At 55.1% G+C, this 20276-nt stretch overlaps 1 protein-coding gene across 1 annotated transcript in view; it reads left to right on the top strand.

Annotated features, from left to right (window-relative positions):
* The first annotated feature begins 3294 nt into the window (after positions 1–3294).
* Positions 3295–20276, top strand: part of LOC140455215 (dynein regulatory complex subunit 5-like) — a 58518-nt gene continuing 41536 nt past the window's right edge. Inside the window, 3 exon segments of the mRNA XM_072549938.1 lie at positions 3295–3380; positions 7162–7304; positions 7307–7387. Coding sequence (XP_072406039.1) covers positions 7217–7304; positions 7307–7387 — 169 coding nt within the window. The 5' untranslated portion in view covers positions 3295–3380; positions 7162–7216.

Below are 20276 nucleotides of genomic sequence, written 5' to 3'. Positions count from 1 at the left end.
ACAGGGGATGGGGCCTACAGTGATGGACAGGGGATGGGGCCTACAGTGATGGACAGGGGATGGGGCCTACAGTGATGGACAGGGGGCTGTGCCTACAGTGATGGACAGGGGGCTGTGCCTACAGTGATGGACAGGGGGCTGTGCCTACAGTGGTGGACAGGGGATGGGGCCTACAGTGATGGACAGGGGGCTGTGCCTACAGTGATGGACAGGGGATGGGGCCTACAGTGATGGACAGGGGGCTGTGCCTACAGTGATGGACAGGGGGCTGTGCCTACAGTGATGGACAGGGGCCTGTGCCTACAGTGATGGACAGGGGATGGGGCCTACAGTGATGGACAGGGGGCTGTGCCTACAGTGATGGACAGGGGATGGGGCCTACTGTAATTGACAGGTGGTTGGGCCTACATTGATTGACAGACAGTGGGGTTGACATGACTGTAATTGACCATGTTGGACTGGTGTTCACTGTGATTGACAGGGGCGGGGTTTACTGTGATTGATAGGGGCGGGGTTTACTGTGATTGATAGGGGTGGGGTTCACTGTGACTGATAGGGGCGGGGTTTATTGTGATTGATAGGGGCGGGGTTTATTGTGATTGATAGGGGCGGGGTTTACTGTGATGCGGCGGGGTTTACTGTGATTGATGGGGGCGGGGTTTACTGTGATTGATGGGGGTGTGGTTTACTGAGATTGATAGGGGTGGGGTTTACTGTGATTGATGGGGTGGGGTTTACTGTGATTGATGGGGGTGGGGTTTACTGTGACTGATGGGGTGGGGTTTACTGTGACTGATGGGGTGGGGTTTACTGTGATTGATGGGGGTGTGGTTTACTGTGATTGATGGGGGTGGGGTTTACTGTGACTGATGGGGTGGGGTTTACTGTGACTGATGGGGTGGGGTTTACAGTGATTGATAGGGGCGGGGTTTACTGTGATTGATAGGGGCGGGGTTTATTGTGATTGATGGGTGGGGTTTACTGTGATGCGGCGGGGTTTACTGTGATTGATGGGGGCGGGGTTTACTGTGATTGATAGGCGCGGGGTTTACTGTGATGCGGCGGGGTTTACTGTGAATGATGGGGTGGGGTTTACTGTGATTGATGGGGGTAGGGTTTACTGTGAATGATGGGGTGGGGTTTACTGTGATTGATGGGGGTAGGGTTTACTGTGAATGATGGGGTGGGGTTTACTGTGATTGATGGGGGTAGGGTTTACTGTGATTGATGGGGGCGGGGTTTACTGTGATTGATGGGGGTGGGGTTTACTGTGACTGATGGGGTGGGGTTTACTGTGATTGATAGGGGCGGGGTTTACTGTGATTGATAGGGGCGGGGTTTATCGTGATTGATAGGGTTGGGGTTCAATGTGATTGATAGGGGCGGGGTTTACTGTGATTGATGGGGTTGGGGTTCAATGTGATTGATAGGGGCGGGGTTTACTGTGATTGATAGGGGCGGGGTTTATCGTGATTGATAGGGGCGGGGTTTATTGTGATTGATGGGGTTGGGGTTCAATGTGATTGATAGGGGCGGGGTTTACTGTGATTGAGAGGGGCGGGGTTTATCGTGATTGATAGGGGCGGGGTTTATTGTGATTGATGGGTTGGGGTTGAATGTGATTGATAGGGGCGGGGTTTATTGTGACTGAGAGTGGTGGGGTTTACTGTGATTGATAGGGGTGGGGTTTACTGTGATTGATGGGGCGGGGTTTACTGTGATTGGTGCAGGGTTTGCTGTGATTGATAGGGGCGGGGTTTATTGTGATTGATGGGGTGGGGTTTACTGTGATTGGTGGAGGTGAGGTTTACTGTGATTGATGGGGGTGGGGTTTACTGTGATTGATGGGGGTGGGGTTTACTGTGATTGATGGGGGTGTGGTTTACTGTGACTGATAGGGGCGGGGTTTACTGTGACTGATGAGGGCGGGGAATACTGTGATTGATGGGGCGGGGTTTACTGTGATTGATGGGGCGGGGTTTACTGTGACTGATAGGGGCGGGGTTTACTGTGACTGATGGGGGCGGGGAATACTGTGATTGATGGGGCGGGGTTTACTGTGCTTGATGGGGGCGGGGTTTACTGTGATTGATGGGGGCGGGGTTTACTGTGATTGATGGGGGTGGGGTTAACTGTGACTGATGGGGGCGGGGATTACTGTGATTGATGGGGCGGGGTTTACTGTGACTGATGGGGGCGGGGTTTACTGTGACTGATGGGGGCGGGGTTTACTGTGATTGATGGGGGCGGGGTTTACTGTGATTGATGGGGGTGGTGTTCACTAGGATTGATGGGGGTGTGGATTAGTGGTGCTGGAAGAGCACAGCAGCTCCTTGGATGCTGCCTGAACTGCTGTGCTCTTCCAGCACCACTAATCCAGTATTTGATTTTCAGCATCTGCAGTCATTGTTTTTACCTTGATGGGGGTGTGGTTTACTCTAAGGCGGGGCGGGGTTTACTGTGATTGATGGGGGTGGGGTTTACTGTGATTGATGGGGGCGGAGTTTACTGTGATTGATAGGGGCGGAGTTTACTGTGATTGATGGGGGTGGGGTTTACTGTTATTGATAGGGGCGGGGTTTACTGTGATTGATGGGGGTGTGGTTTACTGTGATTGATAGGGGCGGGGTTTACTGTGATTGATGGTGGGGTTTACTGTGATTGATGGGGGTGTGGTTTACTGTGATTGATAGGGGCGGGGTTTACTGTGATTGATAGGGGCGGGGTTTACTGTGATTGATGGGGGTGGGGTTTACTGTGATTGATAGGGGTGGGGTTTACTGTGTTTGATGGGGGTGTGGTTTACTGTGACTGATAGGGGCGGGGTTTACTGTGACTGATGGGGGCGGGGTTTACTGTGATTGATAGGGGTGGGGTTTACTGTGATTGATGGGGGCGGGGTTTACTGTGACTGATAGGGGTGGGGTTTACTGTGATTGATGGGGGCGGGGTTTACTGTGATTGATAGGGGTGGGGTTTACTGTGATTGATGGGGGTGGGGTTTACTGTGATTGATGGGGGTGTGGTTTACTGTGATTGATAGGGGTGGGGTTTACTGTGATTGATGGGGATGTGGTTTACTGTGATTGATGGGGGCGGGGTTTACTGAGATTGATTGGGGTGGGGTTTACTGTGGTTGATGGGGGTGGGGTTTACTGTGATTGATGGGGTGGGGTTCACTAGTGATTGATAGGGGCGGGGTTTACTGTGATTGATGGGGGTGTGGTTTACTCTAAGGCGGGGCGGGGTTTCCGTGAATGGTCACGTGCCCCTGTGCAGCTCCGTTTGGGACGCAGGCGCCACCTGTGGCCAGTCCCGGAATTGCTGTAACCGTCAGCTGTTGCCCTTAGCAACGTCAACAGAGTCTGAACCAAGAGAGAGTGAGAGAGGGGGAATGGGTTAGAGAGAGAGAGAGAGAGAGAATGGGTTAGAGAGAGAGAGAGAGGGAGAGGGGGAATGGGTTAGAGAGAGAGAGAGAGAGAGAGGGAATGGGTTAGAGAGAGAGAGAGAGGGGGAATGGGTTAGAGAGAGAGAGAGAGAGAGAGGGAATGGGTTAGAGAGAGAGAGAGAGGGGGAATGGGTTAGAGAGAGAGAGAGAGAGAGAGAGAGGGAATGGGTTAGAGAGAGAGGGAGAGGGGGAATGGGTTAGAGAGAGAGAGAGAGAGAGAGGGAATGGGTTAGAGAGAGAGAGAGAGGGGGAATGGGTTAGAGAGAGAGAGAGAGAGAGAGAGAGGGAATGGGTTAGAGAGAGAGAGAGAGAGAGAGGGAATGGGTTAGAGAGAGAGAGAGAGGGGGAATGGGTTAGAGAGAGAGAGAGAGAGAGAGGGAATGGGTTAGAGAGAGAGAGAGAGAGAGAGGGAATGGGTTAGAGAGAGAGAGAGAGGGGGAATGGGTTAGAGAGAGAGAGAGAGAGAGAGAGAGGGAATGGGTTAGAGAGAGAGGGAGAGGGGGAATGGGTTAGAGAGAGAGAGAGAGAGAGAGGGAATGGGTTAGAGAGAGAGAGAGAGGGGGAATGGGTTAGAGAGAGAGAGAGAGAGAGAGAGAGGGAATGGGTTAGAGAGAGAGAGAGAGGGGGAATGGGTTAGAGAGAGAGAGAGAGGGGGGGAATGGGTGAGAGAGAGAGAGGGGGGGGGAATGGATTAGAGAGAGAGAGAGAGAGGGAATGGGTTAGAGAGAGAGAGAGAGGGGGAATGGGTGAGAGAGAGAGAGAGAGAGAGAGGGAATGGGTTAGAGAGAGAGAGAGAGGGGGAATGGGTTAGAGAGAGAGAGAGAGGGGGGGAATGGGTGAGAGAGAGAGAGGGGGGGGAATGGATTAGAGAGAGAGGGAGGGGGAATGGGTTAGAGAGAGAGAGAGAGAGAGGGAATGGGTTAGAGAGAGAGAGAGAGGGGGGGAATGGGTGAGAGAGAGAGAGGGGGGGGGAATGGATTAGAGAGAGAGGGAGGGGGAATGGGTTAGAGAGAGAGAGAGAGAGAGAGGGAATGGGTTAGAGAGAGAGAGAGAGAGAGGGAGAGGGGAATGGGTTAGAGGGAGAGGGGGAATGGGTTAGAGAGAGAGAGGGGGGGAATGATTAGAGAGAGAGGGAGGGGGAATGGGTTAGAGAGAGAGAGGAATGGGTTAGAGAGAGAGAGAGAGAGGGAATGGGTTAGAGAGAGAGAGAGGGGGGGAATGGGTGAGAGAGAGAGAGAGGGGGGGAATGGGTTAGAGAGAGAGAGAGGGGGAATGGGTTAGAGAGAGAGAGAGAGAGAGGGGGGAATGGGTGAGAGAGAGGAGAGGGGGGGAAGGGTGAGAGAGAGAGAGAGAGGGGGAATGGGTGAGAGAGAGAGAGAGAGAGAGGGGGGGGAATGGGTGAGAGAGAGAGAGGGGGGGAATGGGTTAGAGAGAGAGAGGGGGAATGGGTTAGAGAGAGAGAGAGGGAATGGGTTAGAGAGAGAGAGAGGGGGAATGGGTTAGAGAGAGAGAGAGGGGGGGAATGGGTGAGAGAGAGAGAGGGGGGGGAATGGGTTAGAGAGAGAGAGGGGGAATGGGTTAGAGAGAGAGAGAGGGAATGGGTTAGAGAGAGAGAGAGAGGGAATGGGTTAGAGAGAGAGAGAGAGGGAATGGTTTAGAGAGAGAGAGAGAGGGGGCGAATGGGTGAGAGAGAGAGAGAGGGAATGGGTTAGAGAGAGAGAGAGAGAGAGGGGGGAATGGGTGAGAGAGAGAGAGAGGGGGAATGGGTTAGAGAGAGAGAGAGGGGAAATGGGTTAGAGAGAGAGAGAGAGAGGGAATGGGTTAGAGAGGGTAAGAGAGGGGGGGAATGGGTGAGAGAGAGAGAGAGAGGGATGGGTTAGAGAGAGAGAGGGAATGGGTTCGAGAGAGAGAGAGGGAATGGGTTAGAGAGAGTGAGGGAATGGGTTAGAGAGAGAGAGAGGGAGGGGGGGGAATGGGTTAGAGAGAGAGAGAGGGGGGAATGGGTTAGAGAGAGAGAGAGGGGGGGAATGGGTTAGAGAGAGAGAGGGGGGGAATGGGTTAGAGAGAGAGAGGGGGGAATGGGTTAGAGAGAGAGAGGGGGGGAATGAGTTAGAGAGAGAGGGAGAGAATGGGTTAGAGAGAGAGAGAGGGGGAATGGATAGAGAGAGAGAGGGAATGGGTTAGAGAGAGAGAGGGGGGGGGAATGGGTGAGAGAGAGAGAGAGAGGGAATGGGTTAGAGAGAGAGGGAGAGAGGGGGGGGGAATGGGTGAGAGAGAGAGAGAGAGGGAATGGGTTAGAGAGAGAGGGAGAGAATGGGTTAGAGAGAGTGAGGGAATGGGTTAGAGAGAGAGAGAGAGAGAGGGGGGGAATGGGTTAGAGAGAGAGAGAGGGGGGGAATGGGTTAGAGAGAGAGAGGGGGGGAATGGGTTAGAGAGAGAGAGGGGGGGAATGGGTTAGAGAGAGAGAGGGGGGGAATGGGTTAGAGAGAGAGAGGGGGGGAATGAGTTAGAGAGAGAGGGAGAGAATGGGTTAGAGAGAGAGAGAGGGGGAATGGATTAGAGAGAGAGAAGGGAATGGGTTAGAGAGAGAGAGAGAGGGGGAATGGGTTAGAGAGAGAGGGAGAGAATGGGTTAGAGAGAGAGGGAGAGAATGGTTAGAGAGAGAGGGAGAGAGGGAATGGGTTAGAGAGAGAGGAGAGAGAATGGGTTAGAGAGAGAGGGAGGGGGGAATGGGTTAGAGAGAGAGAGGGGGGGAATGGGTTAGAGAGAGAGAGGGAGGGGGAGGGGGAGTGGGTTAGAGAGAGAGGGGGGAATGGGTGAGAGAGAGAGAGGGGGGGAATGGGTTAGAGAGAGAGGGAGAATGGGTTAGAGAGAGAGGAGAGAGGGAATGGGTTAGAGAGAGAGAGGGGGGGGAATGGGTTAGAGAGAGAGAGGGGGGGGAATGGGTTAGAGAGAGAGAGGGAGGGGGAGGGGGAGTGGGTTAGAGAGAGAGGAGAGAATGGGTTAGAGAGAGAGGGAGAGAGGGAATGGGTTAGAGAGAGAGAGGGGGGGAATGGGTTAGAGAGAGAGGGGGGGGAATGGGTTAGAGAGAGAGGGAGGGGAATGGGTTTGAGAGAGAGAGGGGGGAGGGGAATGGTTAGAGAGAGAGAGGGAGGGGATGGGGGTGATAGAGAGGGGAGGGGGAGGATGGTTAGAGAGAGAGGGAGGGAATGGGTTGTGAGAGAGGGAGATGGGTTAGAGAGAGAGTGAGAGGGAATGGGTTAGAGAGAGAGGGGGGGGAATGGGTTAGAGAGGAGAGGGAGGGGAGGGGAGTGGGTTAGTGAGGGGGGGGTGAAGGATGGGTTAGAGAGAGAGGGGGGGGGAATGGGTTAGAGAGAGAGAGGAGGGAGGGGGGTGGAGTGGGTTTGGGGAGGGGGGAATGGGTTAGAGAGAGAGAGAGAAGAGAGGGATGGGGTAGAGTGAGTGTGGGAGGGGTCGGGGGGTTGGTTAGAGAGAGGTAGAGGGGGAATTGGTGGAGGGAGATGGAGAATGGGTCCGAGAGAGAGGGAGTGTGAGAGACTGAGAGAGGGACTGGCTCAGAGATGGAGAGGTGGTGGATCAGAGAACGAGCCGGACAGGGGTTCAGCTCCCCATGAGAAGGGGAGGTTTATGTTGGAGAGGCTCTGACTGTGGTTTCGCTGTCTCAGTTTACTGTTGTCTCCCTGTGTGCTCAGGTGTGTGCTGCTGCTGTTCCCTCAAGACCTCTGACTGTGTGTGTCTGCTCCCTCCATGATCACAGCGATGAACATCAATCCCTGGGCCTCCAAGTTCCTGGGTCCGAATCCTGCCAACGACCCTCGCCGAATGAGGAGAATCATTGCGAGGATCCCGAGTGGTCCCTGGCCACAGTGCCTCTGCTCTCTGAGCTGTGCATCAAGCATATCGTGACCAACTTCGCTGGTGAGGGAGCGAGCGACTCACTGAGGGAGGGAGGGAGGGAGGGAGTGACTGAGGGAGTGACTGAGGGAGTGATTGAATGAGGGAGTGACTGAGGAGTGACTGAGGGAGTGATTGAGGGAGATTGAGTGACTGAGGAGCGAGCGACTCACTGAGAGAGGGAGTGCGTGAGGGAGGGAGTGATTGAGGGAGTGACTGAGGAGTGACTGAGGGAGTGATTGAATGAGTGACTGAGGGAGCGAGCGACTCACTGAGGGAGGGAGTACTTGAGGGAGGGAGTGACTGAGGGAGTGATTGAGTGAGTGATTGTGCGAGTGAGTGACTGAGGGAGTGATTGAGTTAGTGAGTGACTGAGGGAGTGAGTGACTGAGGGAGTGACTGAGTGAGAGAGTGACTGAGGGAGTGACTGAGGAGTGACTAAGGGAGTCACTGAGGAGTGACTGAGGGAGTGATTGATTGAGTGAGTGAGTGACTGAGGGAGTGACTAAGGGAATGACTGAGTGAGAGAGTGACTGAGGGAGTGATTGTGCAAGTGAGTGAATGAGTGACTGAGGGAGTGACTGAGGGAGTGATTGAGGGAGTGACTGAGGGAATGATTGAGTGAGTGAGGGAATGACAGGGAGTGATTGAGTGAGTGATTGTGCGAGTGAGGGAGTGACTGAGGGACTGACTGAGGGAGCAATTGAGTGAGTGATTGTGCGAGTGAGTGAGTGAGTGACTGAGGGAAGGATTGAGTGAGGGAGTGACTGAGAGAGTGACTGAGGGAGCGATTGATTGAGTGATTGTGCAAGTGAGTGACTGAGGGAGTGACTGAGGGAGTGACTGAGGGAGTGATTGTGCGAGTGAGTGATTGAGTGAGTGAGTGACTGAGGGAGTGATTGAGTGAGTGATTGTGCGAGTGAGTGAATGAGGGAGTGATTGTGCGAGTGAGTGACTGAGGGAGTGAGGGAGTGATTGAGTGAGTGATTGTGCGAGTGAGTGACTGAGGGAGTGAGGGAGTGATTGAGTGAGTGATTGTGCGAGTGAGTGACTGAGTGAGTGATTGAGTGAGGGAGTGACTGAGAGAGTGACTGAGGGAGCAATTGATTGAGTGATTGTGCAAGTGAGTGACTGAGGGAGTGATTGAGTGAGTGAGTGACTGAGGGATGATTGAGTGAGGAGTGACTGAGGGAGCGATTGATTGAGTGATTGTGTGAGTGAGTGACTGAGGGAGTGATTGAGTGAGGGAGTGACTGAGGGAGTGACTGAGGGAGCGATTGAGTGAGTGAGGGAGTGACTGAGAGAGTGACTGAGGGAGCGATTGATTGAGTGATTGTGCAAGTGAGTGACTGAGGGAGTGATTGAGTGAGGGAATGACTGAGGGAGTGATTGAGTGACTGAGGGAGTGATTGACTGAGGGAGTGATTGAGGGAGTGATTGAGTGAGTGAGTGACTGAGAGAGTGACTGAGTGAGTGATTGTGCGAGTGAGTGACTGAGTGAGTGAGTGACTGAGGGAGTGACTGAGAGAGTGATTGTGTGAGTGAGTGACTGAGTGATTGAGTGACTGAGGGAGTGATTGAGTGAGTGAGTGACTGAGGGAATGATTGAGTGAGTGAGGGAATGACTGAGGGAGTGATTGAGTGAGTGATTGTGCGAGTGAGTGAATGAGGGAGTGATTGTGCGAGTGAGTGAATGAGGGAGTGATTGTGCGAGTGAGTGACTGAGGGAGTGAGGGAGTGATTGAGTGAGTGATTGTGCGAGTGAGTGACTGAGGGAGTGAGGGAGTGATTGAGTGAGTGATTGTGCGAGTGAGTGACTGAGGGAGTGAGGGAGTGATTGAGTGAGTGATTGTGCGAGTGAGTGACTGAGTGAGTGATTGAGTGAGGGAGTGACTGAGAGAGTGACTGAGGGAGCAATTGATTGAGTGATTGTGCAAGTGAGTGACTGAGGGAGTGATTGAGTGAGTGAGTGACTGAGGGATGATTGAGTGAGGAGTGACTGAGGGAGCGATTGATTGAGTGATTGTGTGAGTGAGTGACTGAGGGAGTGATTGAGTGAGGGAGTGACTGAGGGAGTGACTGAGGGAGCGATTGAGTGAGTGAGGGAGTGACTGAGAGAGTGACTGAGGGAGCGATTGATTGATTGTGCAAGTGAGTGACTGAGGGAGTGATTGAGTGAGGGAGTGACTGAGAGAATGACAGAGGGAGTGAGTGAGTGAGGGAGTGACTGAGGAGTGATTGTGCGAGTGATTGTGTAAGTGAGTGAGTGAGTGACTGAGGGATGATTGAGTGAGTGAGGGAGTGATTGAGTGAGTGATTGTGTAAGTGAGTGAGTGAGGGAGTGACTGAGGGATGATTGAGTGAGGGAGTGACTGAGGGAGTGATTGAATGAGTGACTGAGGGGGTGATTGAGTGAGTGACTGAGGGAGTGATTGAGTGACGGAGTGACTGAGGGAATGATTGAGTGAGTGACTGAGGGAGTGATTATGTGAGTGAGTGACTGAGGGATGATTGAGTGAGTGAGGGAATGACTGAAGGAGTGATTGAGTAAGTGATTGTGTGAGTGAGTGAGTGACTGAGGGATGATTGAATGAGTGAGGGAATGACTGAAAGAGTGATTGAGTAAGTGATTGTGTGAGTGAGTGAGTGACTGAGGGAGTGAGTGAGGGAGTGATTGTGTAAGTGAGTGAGTGAGTGACTGAGGGAGTGATTGAGTGAGTGATTGTGTGAGTGAGTGAGGGAGTGAGTGACTGAGGGATGATTGAGTGAGGGAGTGACTGAGGGAGTGATTGAGTGAGTGACTGAGGGGGTGATTGAGTGAGTGACTGAGGGAGTGAGTGAGGGAATGAGTGACTGACTGAGTGAGCGAGTGAGTGACTGACTGAGTGAGTGACTGAGTGAGTGACTGAGGGAGTGATTGAGTGAGTGACTGAGGGGGTGATTGAGTGAGTGACTGAGGGAGTGATTGAGTGACGGAGTGACTGAGGGATTGATTGAGTGAGTGATTGTGTGAGTGAGTGACTGAGGGAATGATTGAGTGAGTGACTGAGGGAGTGATTATGTGAGTGAGTGACTGAGGGATGATTGAGTGAGTGAGGGAATGACTGAAGGAGTGATTGAGTAAGTGATTGTGTGAGTGAGTGAGTGACTGAGGGAGTGATTGAGTGAGTGATTGTGTAAGTGAGTGAGTGAGTGACTGAGGGAGTGATTGAGTGAGTGAGGGAGTGATTGAGTGAGTGATTGTGTAAGTGAGTGAGTGAGGCAGTGAGTGACTGAGGGATGATTGAGTGAGGGAGTGATTGAGTGAGTGACTGAGGGAGTGAGTGAGGGAATGAGTGACTGACTGAGTGAGCGAGTGAGTGACTGAGTGACTGACTGAGTGACTGACTGAGTGAGTGACTGAGGAAGTGATTGAGGGAGTGATTGAGTGAGTGATTGTGCGAGTGAGTGAGTGACTGATGGGATCACTGTTTGAACACCAACTGTATTTAATAAGGTCCCACTGAGACCGTTCGTTAATTGGTCCAGAATGAATAAGGTCTGACGAAGGGACAGCGACACCATTCCCCACAGTGTGGCTGATCAGGAAGGAAATCCCATCACTGTCAGAGCCCGAGAGGGAGAGACTCCTGTCACTGTCTGAGACGGAGAGGGAGAGACTCCTGTCACTCTCTGAGCCCGAGAGGGAGAGACTCCTGTCACTGTCTGAGACGGAGAGGGAGAGACTCCTGTCACTCTCTGAGCCCGAGAGGGAGAGACTCCTGTCACTCTCTGAGACGGAGAGGGAGAGACTCCTGTCACTCTCTGAGCCCGAGAGGGAGAGACTCCTGTCACTCTCTGAGCCCGAGAGGGAGAGACTCCTGTCACTCTCTGAGCCCGAGAGGGAGAGACTCCTGTCACTCTCTGAGCCCGAGAGGGAGAGACTCCTGTCACTCTCTGAGACGGAGAGGGAGAGACTCCTGTCACTCTCTGAGCCCGAGAGGGAGAGACTCCTGTCACTGTCTGAGACAGAGAGGGAGAGACTCCTGTCACTCTCTGAGCCCGAGAGGGAGAGACTCCTGTCACTGTCTGAGACGGAGAGGGAGAGACTCCTGTCACTGTCTGAGACGGAGAGGGAGAGACTCCTGTCACTCTCTGAGCCCGAGAGGGAGAGACTCCTGTCACTCTCTGAGACAGAGAGGGAGAGACTCCTGTCACTGTCTGAGACGGAGAGGGAGAGACTCCTGTCACTCTCTGAGCCCGAGAGGGAGAGACTCCTGTCACTCTCTGAGACGGAGAGGGAGAGACTCCTGTCACTGTCTGAGACAGAGAGGGAGAGACTCCTGTCACTCTCTGAGCCCGAGAGGGAGAGACTCCTGTCACTGTCTGAGACGGAGAGGGAGAGACTCCTGTCACTCTCTGAGCCCGAGAGGGAGAGACTCCTGTCACTCTCTGAGACGGAGAGGGAGAGACTCCTGTCACTCTCTGAGCCCGAGAGGGAGAGACTCCTGTCACTCTCTGAGACGGAGAGGGAGAGACTCCTGTCACTCTCTGAGCCCGAGAGGGAGAGACTCCTGTCACTCTCTGAGCCCGAGAGGGAGAGACTCCTGTCACTCTCTGAGCCCGAGAGGGAGAGACTCCTGTCACTCTCTGAGACGGAGAGGGAGAGACTCCTGTCACTGTCTGAGACAGAGAGGGAGAGACTCCTGTCACTCTCTGAGACGGAGAGGGAGAGACTCCTGTCACTGTCTGAGACAGAGAGGGAGAGACTCCTGTCACTCTCTGAGACAGAGAGGGAGAGACTCCTGTCAGTGTCTGAGACGGAGAGGGAGAGACTCCTGTCAGTGTCTGAGACGGAGAGGGAGAGACTCCTGTCAGTGTCTGAGACGGAGAGGGAGAGACTCCTGTCAGTGTCTGAGACAGAGAGGGAGAGACTCCTGTCACTCTCTGAGACAGAGAGGGAGAGACTCCTGTCACTCTCTGAGACAGAGAGGGAGAGACTCCTGTCACTGTCTGAGACAGAGAGGGAGAGACTCCTGTCACTCTCTGAGCCCGAGAGGGAGAGACTCCTGTCACTCTCTGAGACGGAGAGGGAGAGACTCCTGTCACTGTCTGAGACAGAGAGGGAGAGACTCCTGTCACTGTCTGAGCCCGAGAGGGAGAGACTCCTGTCACTGTCTGAGCCCGAGAGGGAGAGACTCCTGTCACTCTCTGAGCCCGAGAGGGAGAGACTCCTGTCACTCTCTGAGACGGAGAGGGAGAGACTCCTGTCACTGTCTGAGACAGAGAGGAAGAGACTCCTGTCACTGTCTGAGCCCGAGAGGGAGAGACTCCTGTCACTGTCTGAGCCCGAGAGGGAGAGACTCCTGTCACTGTCTGAGACGGAGAGGGAGAGACTCCTGTCACTCTCTGAGCCCGAGAGGGAGAGACTCCTGTCACTGTCTGAGACAGAGAGGGAGAGACTCCTGTCACTCTCTGAGACGGAGAGGGAGAGACTCCTGTCACTGTCTGAGACAGAGAGGGAGAGACTCCTGTCACTGTCTGAGCCCGAGAGGGAGAGACTCCTGTCACTGTCTGAGACAGAGAGGGAGAGACTCCTGTCACTGTCTGAGACAGAGAGGGAGAGACTCCTGTCACTCTCTGAGACGGAGAGGGAGAGACTCCTGTCACTCTCTGAGACGGAGAGGGAGAGACTCCTGTCACTCTCTGAGACAGAGAGGGAGAGACTCCTGTCACAGTCTGAGACAGAGAGGGAGAGACTCCTGTCACTCTCTGAGACGGAGAGGGAGAGACTCCTGTCACTGTCTGAGACAGAGAGGGAGAGACTCCTGTCACTCTCTGAGACAGAGGAAGAGACTCCTGTCACTCTCTGAGCCCGAGAGGGAGAGACTCCTGTCACTGTCTGAGCCCGAGAGGGAGAGACTCCTGTCACTGTCTGAGACAGAGAGGGAGAGACTCCTGTCACTCTCTGAGCCCGAGAGGGAGAGACTCCTGTCACTGTCTGAGACGGAGAGGGAGAGACTCCTGTCACTCTCTGAGACGGAGAGGGAGAGACTCCTGTCACTGTCTGAGACGGAGAGGGAGAGACTCCTGTCACTCTCTGAGCCCGAGAGGGAGAGACTCCTGTCACTCTCTGAGACGGAGAGGGAGAGACTCCTGTCACTCTCTGAGCCCGAGAGGGAGAGACTCCTGTCACTCTCTGAGCCCGAGAGGGAGAGACTCCTGTCACTGTCTGAGCCCGAGAGGGAGAGACTCCTGTCACTCTCTGAGACGGAGAGGGAGAGACTCCTGTCACTCTCTGAGCCCGAGAGGGAGAGACTCCTGTCACTCTCTGAGCCCGAGAGGGAGAGACTCCTGTCACTCTCTGAGCCCGAGAGGGAGAGACTCCTGTCACTCTCTGAGCCCGAGAGGGAGAGACTCCTGTCACTCTCTGAGACGGAGAGGGAGAGACTCCTGTCACTCTCTGAGACGGAGAGGGAGAGACTCCTGTCACTCTCTGAGCCCGAGAGGGAGAGACCCCTGTCACTCTCTGAGACGGAGAGGGAGAGACTCCTGTCACTCTCTGAGACGGAGAGGGAGAGACTCCTGTCACTCTCTGAGACGGAGAGGGAGAGACTCCTGTCACTCTCTGAGCCCGAGAGGGAGAGACCCCTGTCACTCTCTGAGACGGAGAGGGAGAGACTCCTGTCACTCTCTGAGACGGAGAGGGAGAGACTCCTGTCACTCTCTGAGACGGAGAGGGAGAGACTCCTGTCACTGTCTGAGACAGAGAGGGAGAGACTCCTGTCACTCTCTGAGTCAGAGAGGGAGAGACTCCTGTCACTCTCTGAGACGGAGAGGGAGAGACTCCTGTCACTCTCTGAGACAGAGAGGGAGAGACTCCTGTCACTGTCTGAGACAGAGAGGGAGAGACTCCTGTCACTCTCTGAGACGGAGAGGGAGAGACTCCTGTCAGTGTCTGAGACGGAGAGGGAGAGACTCCTGTCAGTGTCTGAGACAGAGAGGGAGAGACTCCTGTCACTCTCTGAGACAGAGAGGGAGAGACTCCTGTCACTCTCTGAGACAGAGAGGGAGAGACTCCTGTCACTGTCTGAGACGGAGACGGAGAGGGAGAGACTCCTGTCACTCTCTGAGCCCGAGAGGGAGAGACTCCTGTCACTCTCTGAGACGGAGAGGGAGAGACTCCTGTCACTGTCTGAGACGGAGAGGGAGAGACTCCTGTCACTGTCTGAGACGGAGAGGGAGAGACTCCTGTCACTCTCTGAGACGGAGACGGAGAGGGAGAGACTCCTGTCACTGTCTGAGACAGAGAGGGAGAGACTCCTGTCACTCTCTGAGACAGAGAGGGAGAGACTCCTGTCAGTGTCTGAGACGGAGAGGGAGAGACTCCTGTCAGTGTCTGAGACGGAGAGGGAGAGACTCCTGTCAGTGTCTGAGACGGAGAGGGAGAGACTCCTGTCAGTGTCTGAGACGGAGAGGGAGAGACTCCTGTCACTCTCTGAGACAGAGAGGGAGAGACTCCTGTCACTGTCTGAGACAGAGAGGGAGAGACTCCTGTCACTGTCTGAGACAGAGAGGGAGAGACTCCTGTCACTCTCTGAGCCCGAGAGGGAGAGACTCCTGTCACTGTCTGAGCCCGAGAGGGAGAGACTCCTGTCACTCTCTGAGCCCGAGAGGGAGAGACTCCTGTCACTGTCTGAGCCCGAGAGGGAGAGACTCCTGTCACTCTCTGAGCCCGAGAGGGAGAGACTCCTGTCACTCTCTGAGCCCGAGAGGGAGAGACTCCTGTCACTGTCTGAGACAGAGAGGGAGAGACTCCTGTCACTCTCTGAGCCCGAGAGGGAGAGACTCCTGTCACTGTCTGAGACAGAGAGGGAGAGACTCCTGTCACTCTCTGAGCCCGAGAGGGAGAGACTCCTGTCACTGTCTGAGCCCGAGAGGGAGAGACTCCTGTCACTGTCTGAGCCCGAGAGGGAGAGACTCCTGTCACTGTCTGAGCCCGAGAGGGAGAGACTCCTGTCACTGTCTGAGCCCGAGAGGGAGAGACTCCTGTCACTGTCTGAGACAGAGAGGGAGAGACTCCTGTCACTCTCTGAGCCCGAGAGGGTGAGACTCCTGTCACTGTCTGAGCCCGAGAGGGAGAGACTCCTGTCACTCTCTGAGCCCGAGAGGGAGAGACTCCTGTCACTGTCTGAGACGGAGAGGGAGAGACTCCTGTCAGTGTCTGAGCCCGAGAGGGAGAGACTCCTGTCACTCTCTGAGACGGAGAGGGAGAGACTCCTGTCACTCTCTGAGACGGAGAGGGAGAGACTCCTGTCACTGTCTGAGACAGAGAGGGAGAGACTCCTGTCACTCTCTGAGACAGAGAGGGAGAGACTCCTGTCACTCTCTGAGACGGAGAGGGAGAGACTCCTGTCACTCTCTGAGACGGAGAGGGAGAGACTCCTGTCACTCTCTGAGACAGAGAGGGAGAGACTCCTGTCACTCTCTGAGACAGAAAGGGAGAGACTCCTGTCACTGTCTGAGCCCGAGAGGGAGAGACTCCTGTCAGTGTCTGAGCCCGAGAGGGAGAGACTCCTGTCACTGTCTGAGCCCGAGAGGGAGAGACTCCTGTCACTCTCTGAGACAGAGAGGGAGAGACTCCTGTCACTGTCTGAGCCCGAGAGGGAGAGACTCCTGTCACTCTCTGAGCCCGAGAGGGAGAGACTCCTGTCAGTGTCTGAGACGGAGAGGGAGAGACTCCTGTCACTCTCTGAGCCCGAGAGGGAGAGACTCCTGTCACTGTCTGAGACAGAGAGGGAGAGACTCCTGTCGCTCTCTGAGATGGAGAGGGAGAGACTCCTGTCACTCTCTGAGACAGAGAGGGAGAGACTCCTGTCACTCTCTGAGACAGAGAGGGAGAGACTCCTGTCACTCTCTGAGACAGAGAGGGAGAGACTCCTGTCAGTGTCTGAGCCCGAGAGGGAGAGACTCCTGTCACTGTCTGAGACAGAGAGGGAGAGACTCCTGTCACTCTCTGAGACGGAGAGGGAGAGACTCCTGTCACTCTCTGAGACAGAGAGGGAGAGACTCCTGTCAGTGTCTGAGCCCGAGAGGGAGAGACTCCTGTCACTGTCTGAGACAGAGAGGGAGAGACTCCTGTCACTCTCTGAGACAGAGAGGGAGAGACTCCTGTCACTCTCTGAGCCCGAGAGGGAGAGACTCCTGTCACTCTCTGAGACGGAGAGGGAGAGACTCCTGTCACTCTCTGAGACAGAGAGGGAGAGACTCCTGTCACTCTCTGAGACAGAGAGGGAGAGACTCCTGTCACTCTCTGAGACAGAAAGGGAGAGACTCCTGTCACTGTCTGAGACAGAGAGGGAGAGACTCCTGTCACTCTCTGAGACAGAGAGGGAGAGACTCCTGTCACTGTCTGAGCCCGAGAGGGAGAGACTCCAGTCACTCTCTGAGCCCGAGAGGGAGAGACTCCTGTCACTCTCTGAGCCCGAGAGGGAGAGACTCCTGTCACTGTCTGAGACAGAGAGGGAGAGACTCCTGTCACTGTCAGAGACAGAGAGGGAGAGACTCCTGTCAGTGTCTGAGACAGAGAGGGAGAGACTCCTGTCAGTGTCTGAGACAGAGAGGGAGAGACTCCTGTCACTCTCTGAGCCCGAGAGGGAGAGACTCCTGTCACTCTCTGAGCCCGAGAGGGAGAGACTCCTGTCACTGTCTGAGACAGAGAGGGAGAGACTCCTGTCAGTGTCTGAGACAGAGAGGGAGAGACTCCTGTCACTCTCTGAGACGGAGAGGGAGAGACTCCTGTCACTCTCTGAGACAGAGAGGGAGAGACTCCTGTCACTCTCTGAGACAGAGAGGGAGAGACTCCTGTCACTCTCTGAGCCCGAGAGGGAGAGACTCCTGTCACTCTCTGAGCCCGAGAGGGAGAGACTCCTGTCACTGTCTGAGACAGAGAGGGAGAGACTCCTGTCACTCTCTGAGCCCGAGAGGGAGAGACTCCTGTCACTGTCTGAGCCCGAGAGGGAGAGACTCCTGTCAGTGTCTGAGACAGAGAGGGAGAGACTCCTGTCACTGTCTGAGACAGAGAGGGAGAGACTCCTGTCACTCTCTGAGCCCGAGAGGGAGAGACTCCTGTCAGTGTCTGAGACAGTGAGGGAGAGACTCCTGTCACTGTCTGAGACAGAGGAAGAGACTCCTGTCACTCTCTGAGCCCGAGAGGGAGAGACTCCTGTCAGTGTCTGAGACAGTGAGGGAGAGACTCCTGTCACTGTCTGAGACAGAGGAAGAGACTCCTGTCACTCTCTGAGACAGAGAGGGAGAGACTCCTGTCACTCTCTGAGACGGAGAGGAAGAGACCCCTGTCACTCTCTGAGCCCGAGAGGGAGAGACTCCTGTCATTCTCTGAGCCCGAGAGGGAGAGACTCCTGTCACTCTCTGAGACAGAGAGGGAGAGACTCTTGTCACTGTCTGAGACAGAGAGGGAGAGACTCCTGTCACTCTCTGAGCCCGAGAGGGAGAGACTCCTGTCACTCTCTGAGACAGAGAGGGAGAGACTCTTGTCACTGTCTGAGACAGAGAGGGAGAGACTCCTGTCACTCTCTGAGACGGAGAGGGAGAGACTCCTGTCACTGTCTGAGACGGAGAGGGAGAGACTCCTGTCACTCTCTGAGACAGAGAGGGAGAGACTCCTGTCACTCTCTGAGACAGAGAGGGAGAGACTCCTGTCACTCTCTGAGCCCGAGAGGGAGAGACTCCTGTCACTCTCTGAGCCCGAGAGGGAGAGACTCCTGTCACTCTCTGAGCCCGAGAGGGAGAGACTCCTGTCACTGTCTGAGCCCGAGAGGGAGAGACTCCTGTCACTCTCTGAGCCCGAGAGGGAGAGACTCCTGTCACTGTCTGAGCCCGAGAGGGAGAGACTCCTGTCACTCTCTGAGCCCGAGAGGGAGAGACTCCTGTCACTCTCTGAGCCCGAGAGGGAGAGACTCCTGTCACTCTCTGAGCCCGAGAGGGAGAGACTCCTGTCACTCTCTGAGCCCGAGAGGGAGAGACTCCTGTCACTCTCTGAGACGGAGAGGGAGAGACTCCTGTCAGTGTCTGAGACAGAGAGGGAGAGACTCCTGTCACTGTCTGAGCCCGAGAGGGAGAAACTCCTGTCACTCTCTGAGACAGAGAGGGAGAGACTCCTGTCACTGTCTGAGACGGAGAGGGAGAGACTCCTGTCACTCTCTGAGCCCGAGAGGGAGAGACTCCTGTCACTGTCTGAGACGGAGAGGGAGAGACTCCTGTCACTCTCTGAGCCCGAGAGGGAGAGACTCCTGTCACTGTCTGAGACGGAGAGGGAGAGACTCCTGTCACTCTCTGAGCCCGAGAGGGAGAGACTCCTGTCACTCTCTGAGCCCGAGAGGGAGAGACTCCTGTCACTGTCTGAGACGGAGAGGGAGAGACTCCTGTCACTCTCTGAGCCCGAGAGGGAGAGACTCCTGTCACTCTCTGAGCCCGAGGGGGAGAGACTCCTGTCACTCTCTGAGACAGAGAGGGAGAGACTCCTGTCACTCTCTGAGCCCGAGAGGAAGAGACTCCTGTCACTGTCTGAGACAGAGAGGGAGAGACTCCTGTCACTCTCTGAGCCCGAGAGGGAGAGACTCCTGTCACTCTCTGAGCCCGAGAGGGAGAGACTCCTGTCACTGTCTGAGCCCGAGAGGGAGAGACTCCTGTCACTCTCTGAGCCCGAGAGGGAGAGACTCCTGTCACTGTCTGAGACGGAGAGGGAGAGACTCCTGTCACTGTCTGAGACAGAGAGGGAGAGACTCCTGTCACTGTCTGAGACAGAGAGGGAGAGACTCCTGTCACTCTCTGAGACAGAGAGGGAGAGACTCCTGTCACTGTCTGAGCCCGAGAGGGAGAGACTCCTGTCACTGTCTGAGCCCGAGAGGGAGAGACTCCTGTCACTCTCTGAGCCCGAGAGGGAGAGACTCCAGTCACTCTCTGAGCCCGAGAGGGAGAGACTCCTGTCACTCTCTGAGACGGAGAGGGAGAGACTCCTGTCACTCTCTGAGACGGAGAGGGAGAGACTCCTGTCACTCTCTGAGACAGAGATGGAGAGACTCCTGTCACTCTCTGAGCCCGAGAGGGAGAGACTCCTGTCACTCTCTGAGCCCGAGAGGGAGAGACTCCTGTCACTCTCTGAGCCCGAGAGGGAGAGACTCCTGTCACTGTCTGAGACAGAGAGGGAGAGACTCCTGTCACTCTCTGAGACCGAGAGGGAGAGACTCCTGTCACTGTCTGAGCCCGAGAGGGAGAGACTCCTGTCACTCTCTGAGACCGAGAGGGAGAGACTCCTGTCACTGTCTGAGCCCGAGAGGGAGAGACTCCTGTCACTCTCTGAGACAGAGAGGGAGAGACTCCTGTCACTCTCTGAGACAGAGAGGGAGAGACTCCTGTCACTGTCTGAGACAGAGAGGGAGAGACTCCTGTCACTGTCTGAGACAGAGAGGGAGAGACTCCTGTCAGTGTCTGAGACAGAGAGGGAGAGACTCCTGTCAGTGTCTGAGACAGAGAGGGAGAGACTCCTGTCACTGTCTGAGACAGAGGAAGAGACTCCTGTCACTCTCTGAGCCCGAGAGGGAGAGACTCCTGTCAGTGTCTGAGACAGTGAGGGAGAGACTCCTGTCACTGTCTGAGACAGAGGAAGAGACTCCTGTCACTCTCTGAGACAGAGAGGGAGAGACTCCTGTCACTCTCTGAGACGGAGAGGAAGAGACCCCTGTCACTCTCTGAGACAGAGAGGGAGAGACTCCTGTCACTCTCTGAGCCCGAGTGGGAGAGACTCCTGTCACTCTCTGAGCCTGAGAGGGAGAGACTCCTGTCACTGTCTGAGACAGAGGAAGAGACTCCTGTCACTCTCTGAGACAGAGAGGGAGAGACTCCTGTCACTCTC

Source organism: Chiloscyllium punctatum, chromosome 3 (assembly GCF_047496795.1).
Source record: "Chiloscyllium punctatum isolate Juve2018m chromosome 3, sChiPun1.3, whole genome shotgun sequence".
Classification (NCBI taxonomy): domain Eukaryota; kingdom Metazoa; phylum Chordata; class Chondrichthyes; order Orectolobiformes; family Hemiscylliidae; genus Chiloscyllium; species Chiloscyllium punctatum.
The sequence above is the reverse complement of the archived record's forward strand: the minus strand, read 5'-3'. Positions and strand labels throughout refer to the sequence as shown.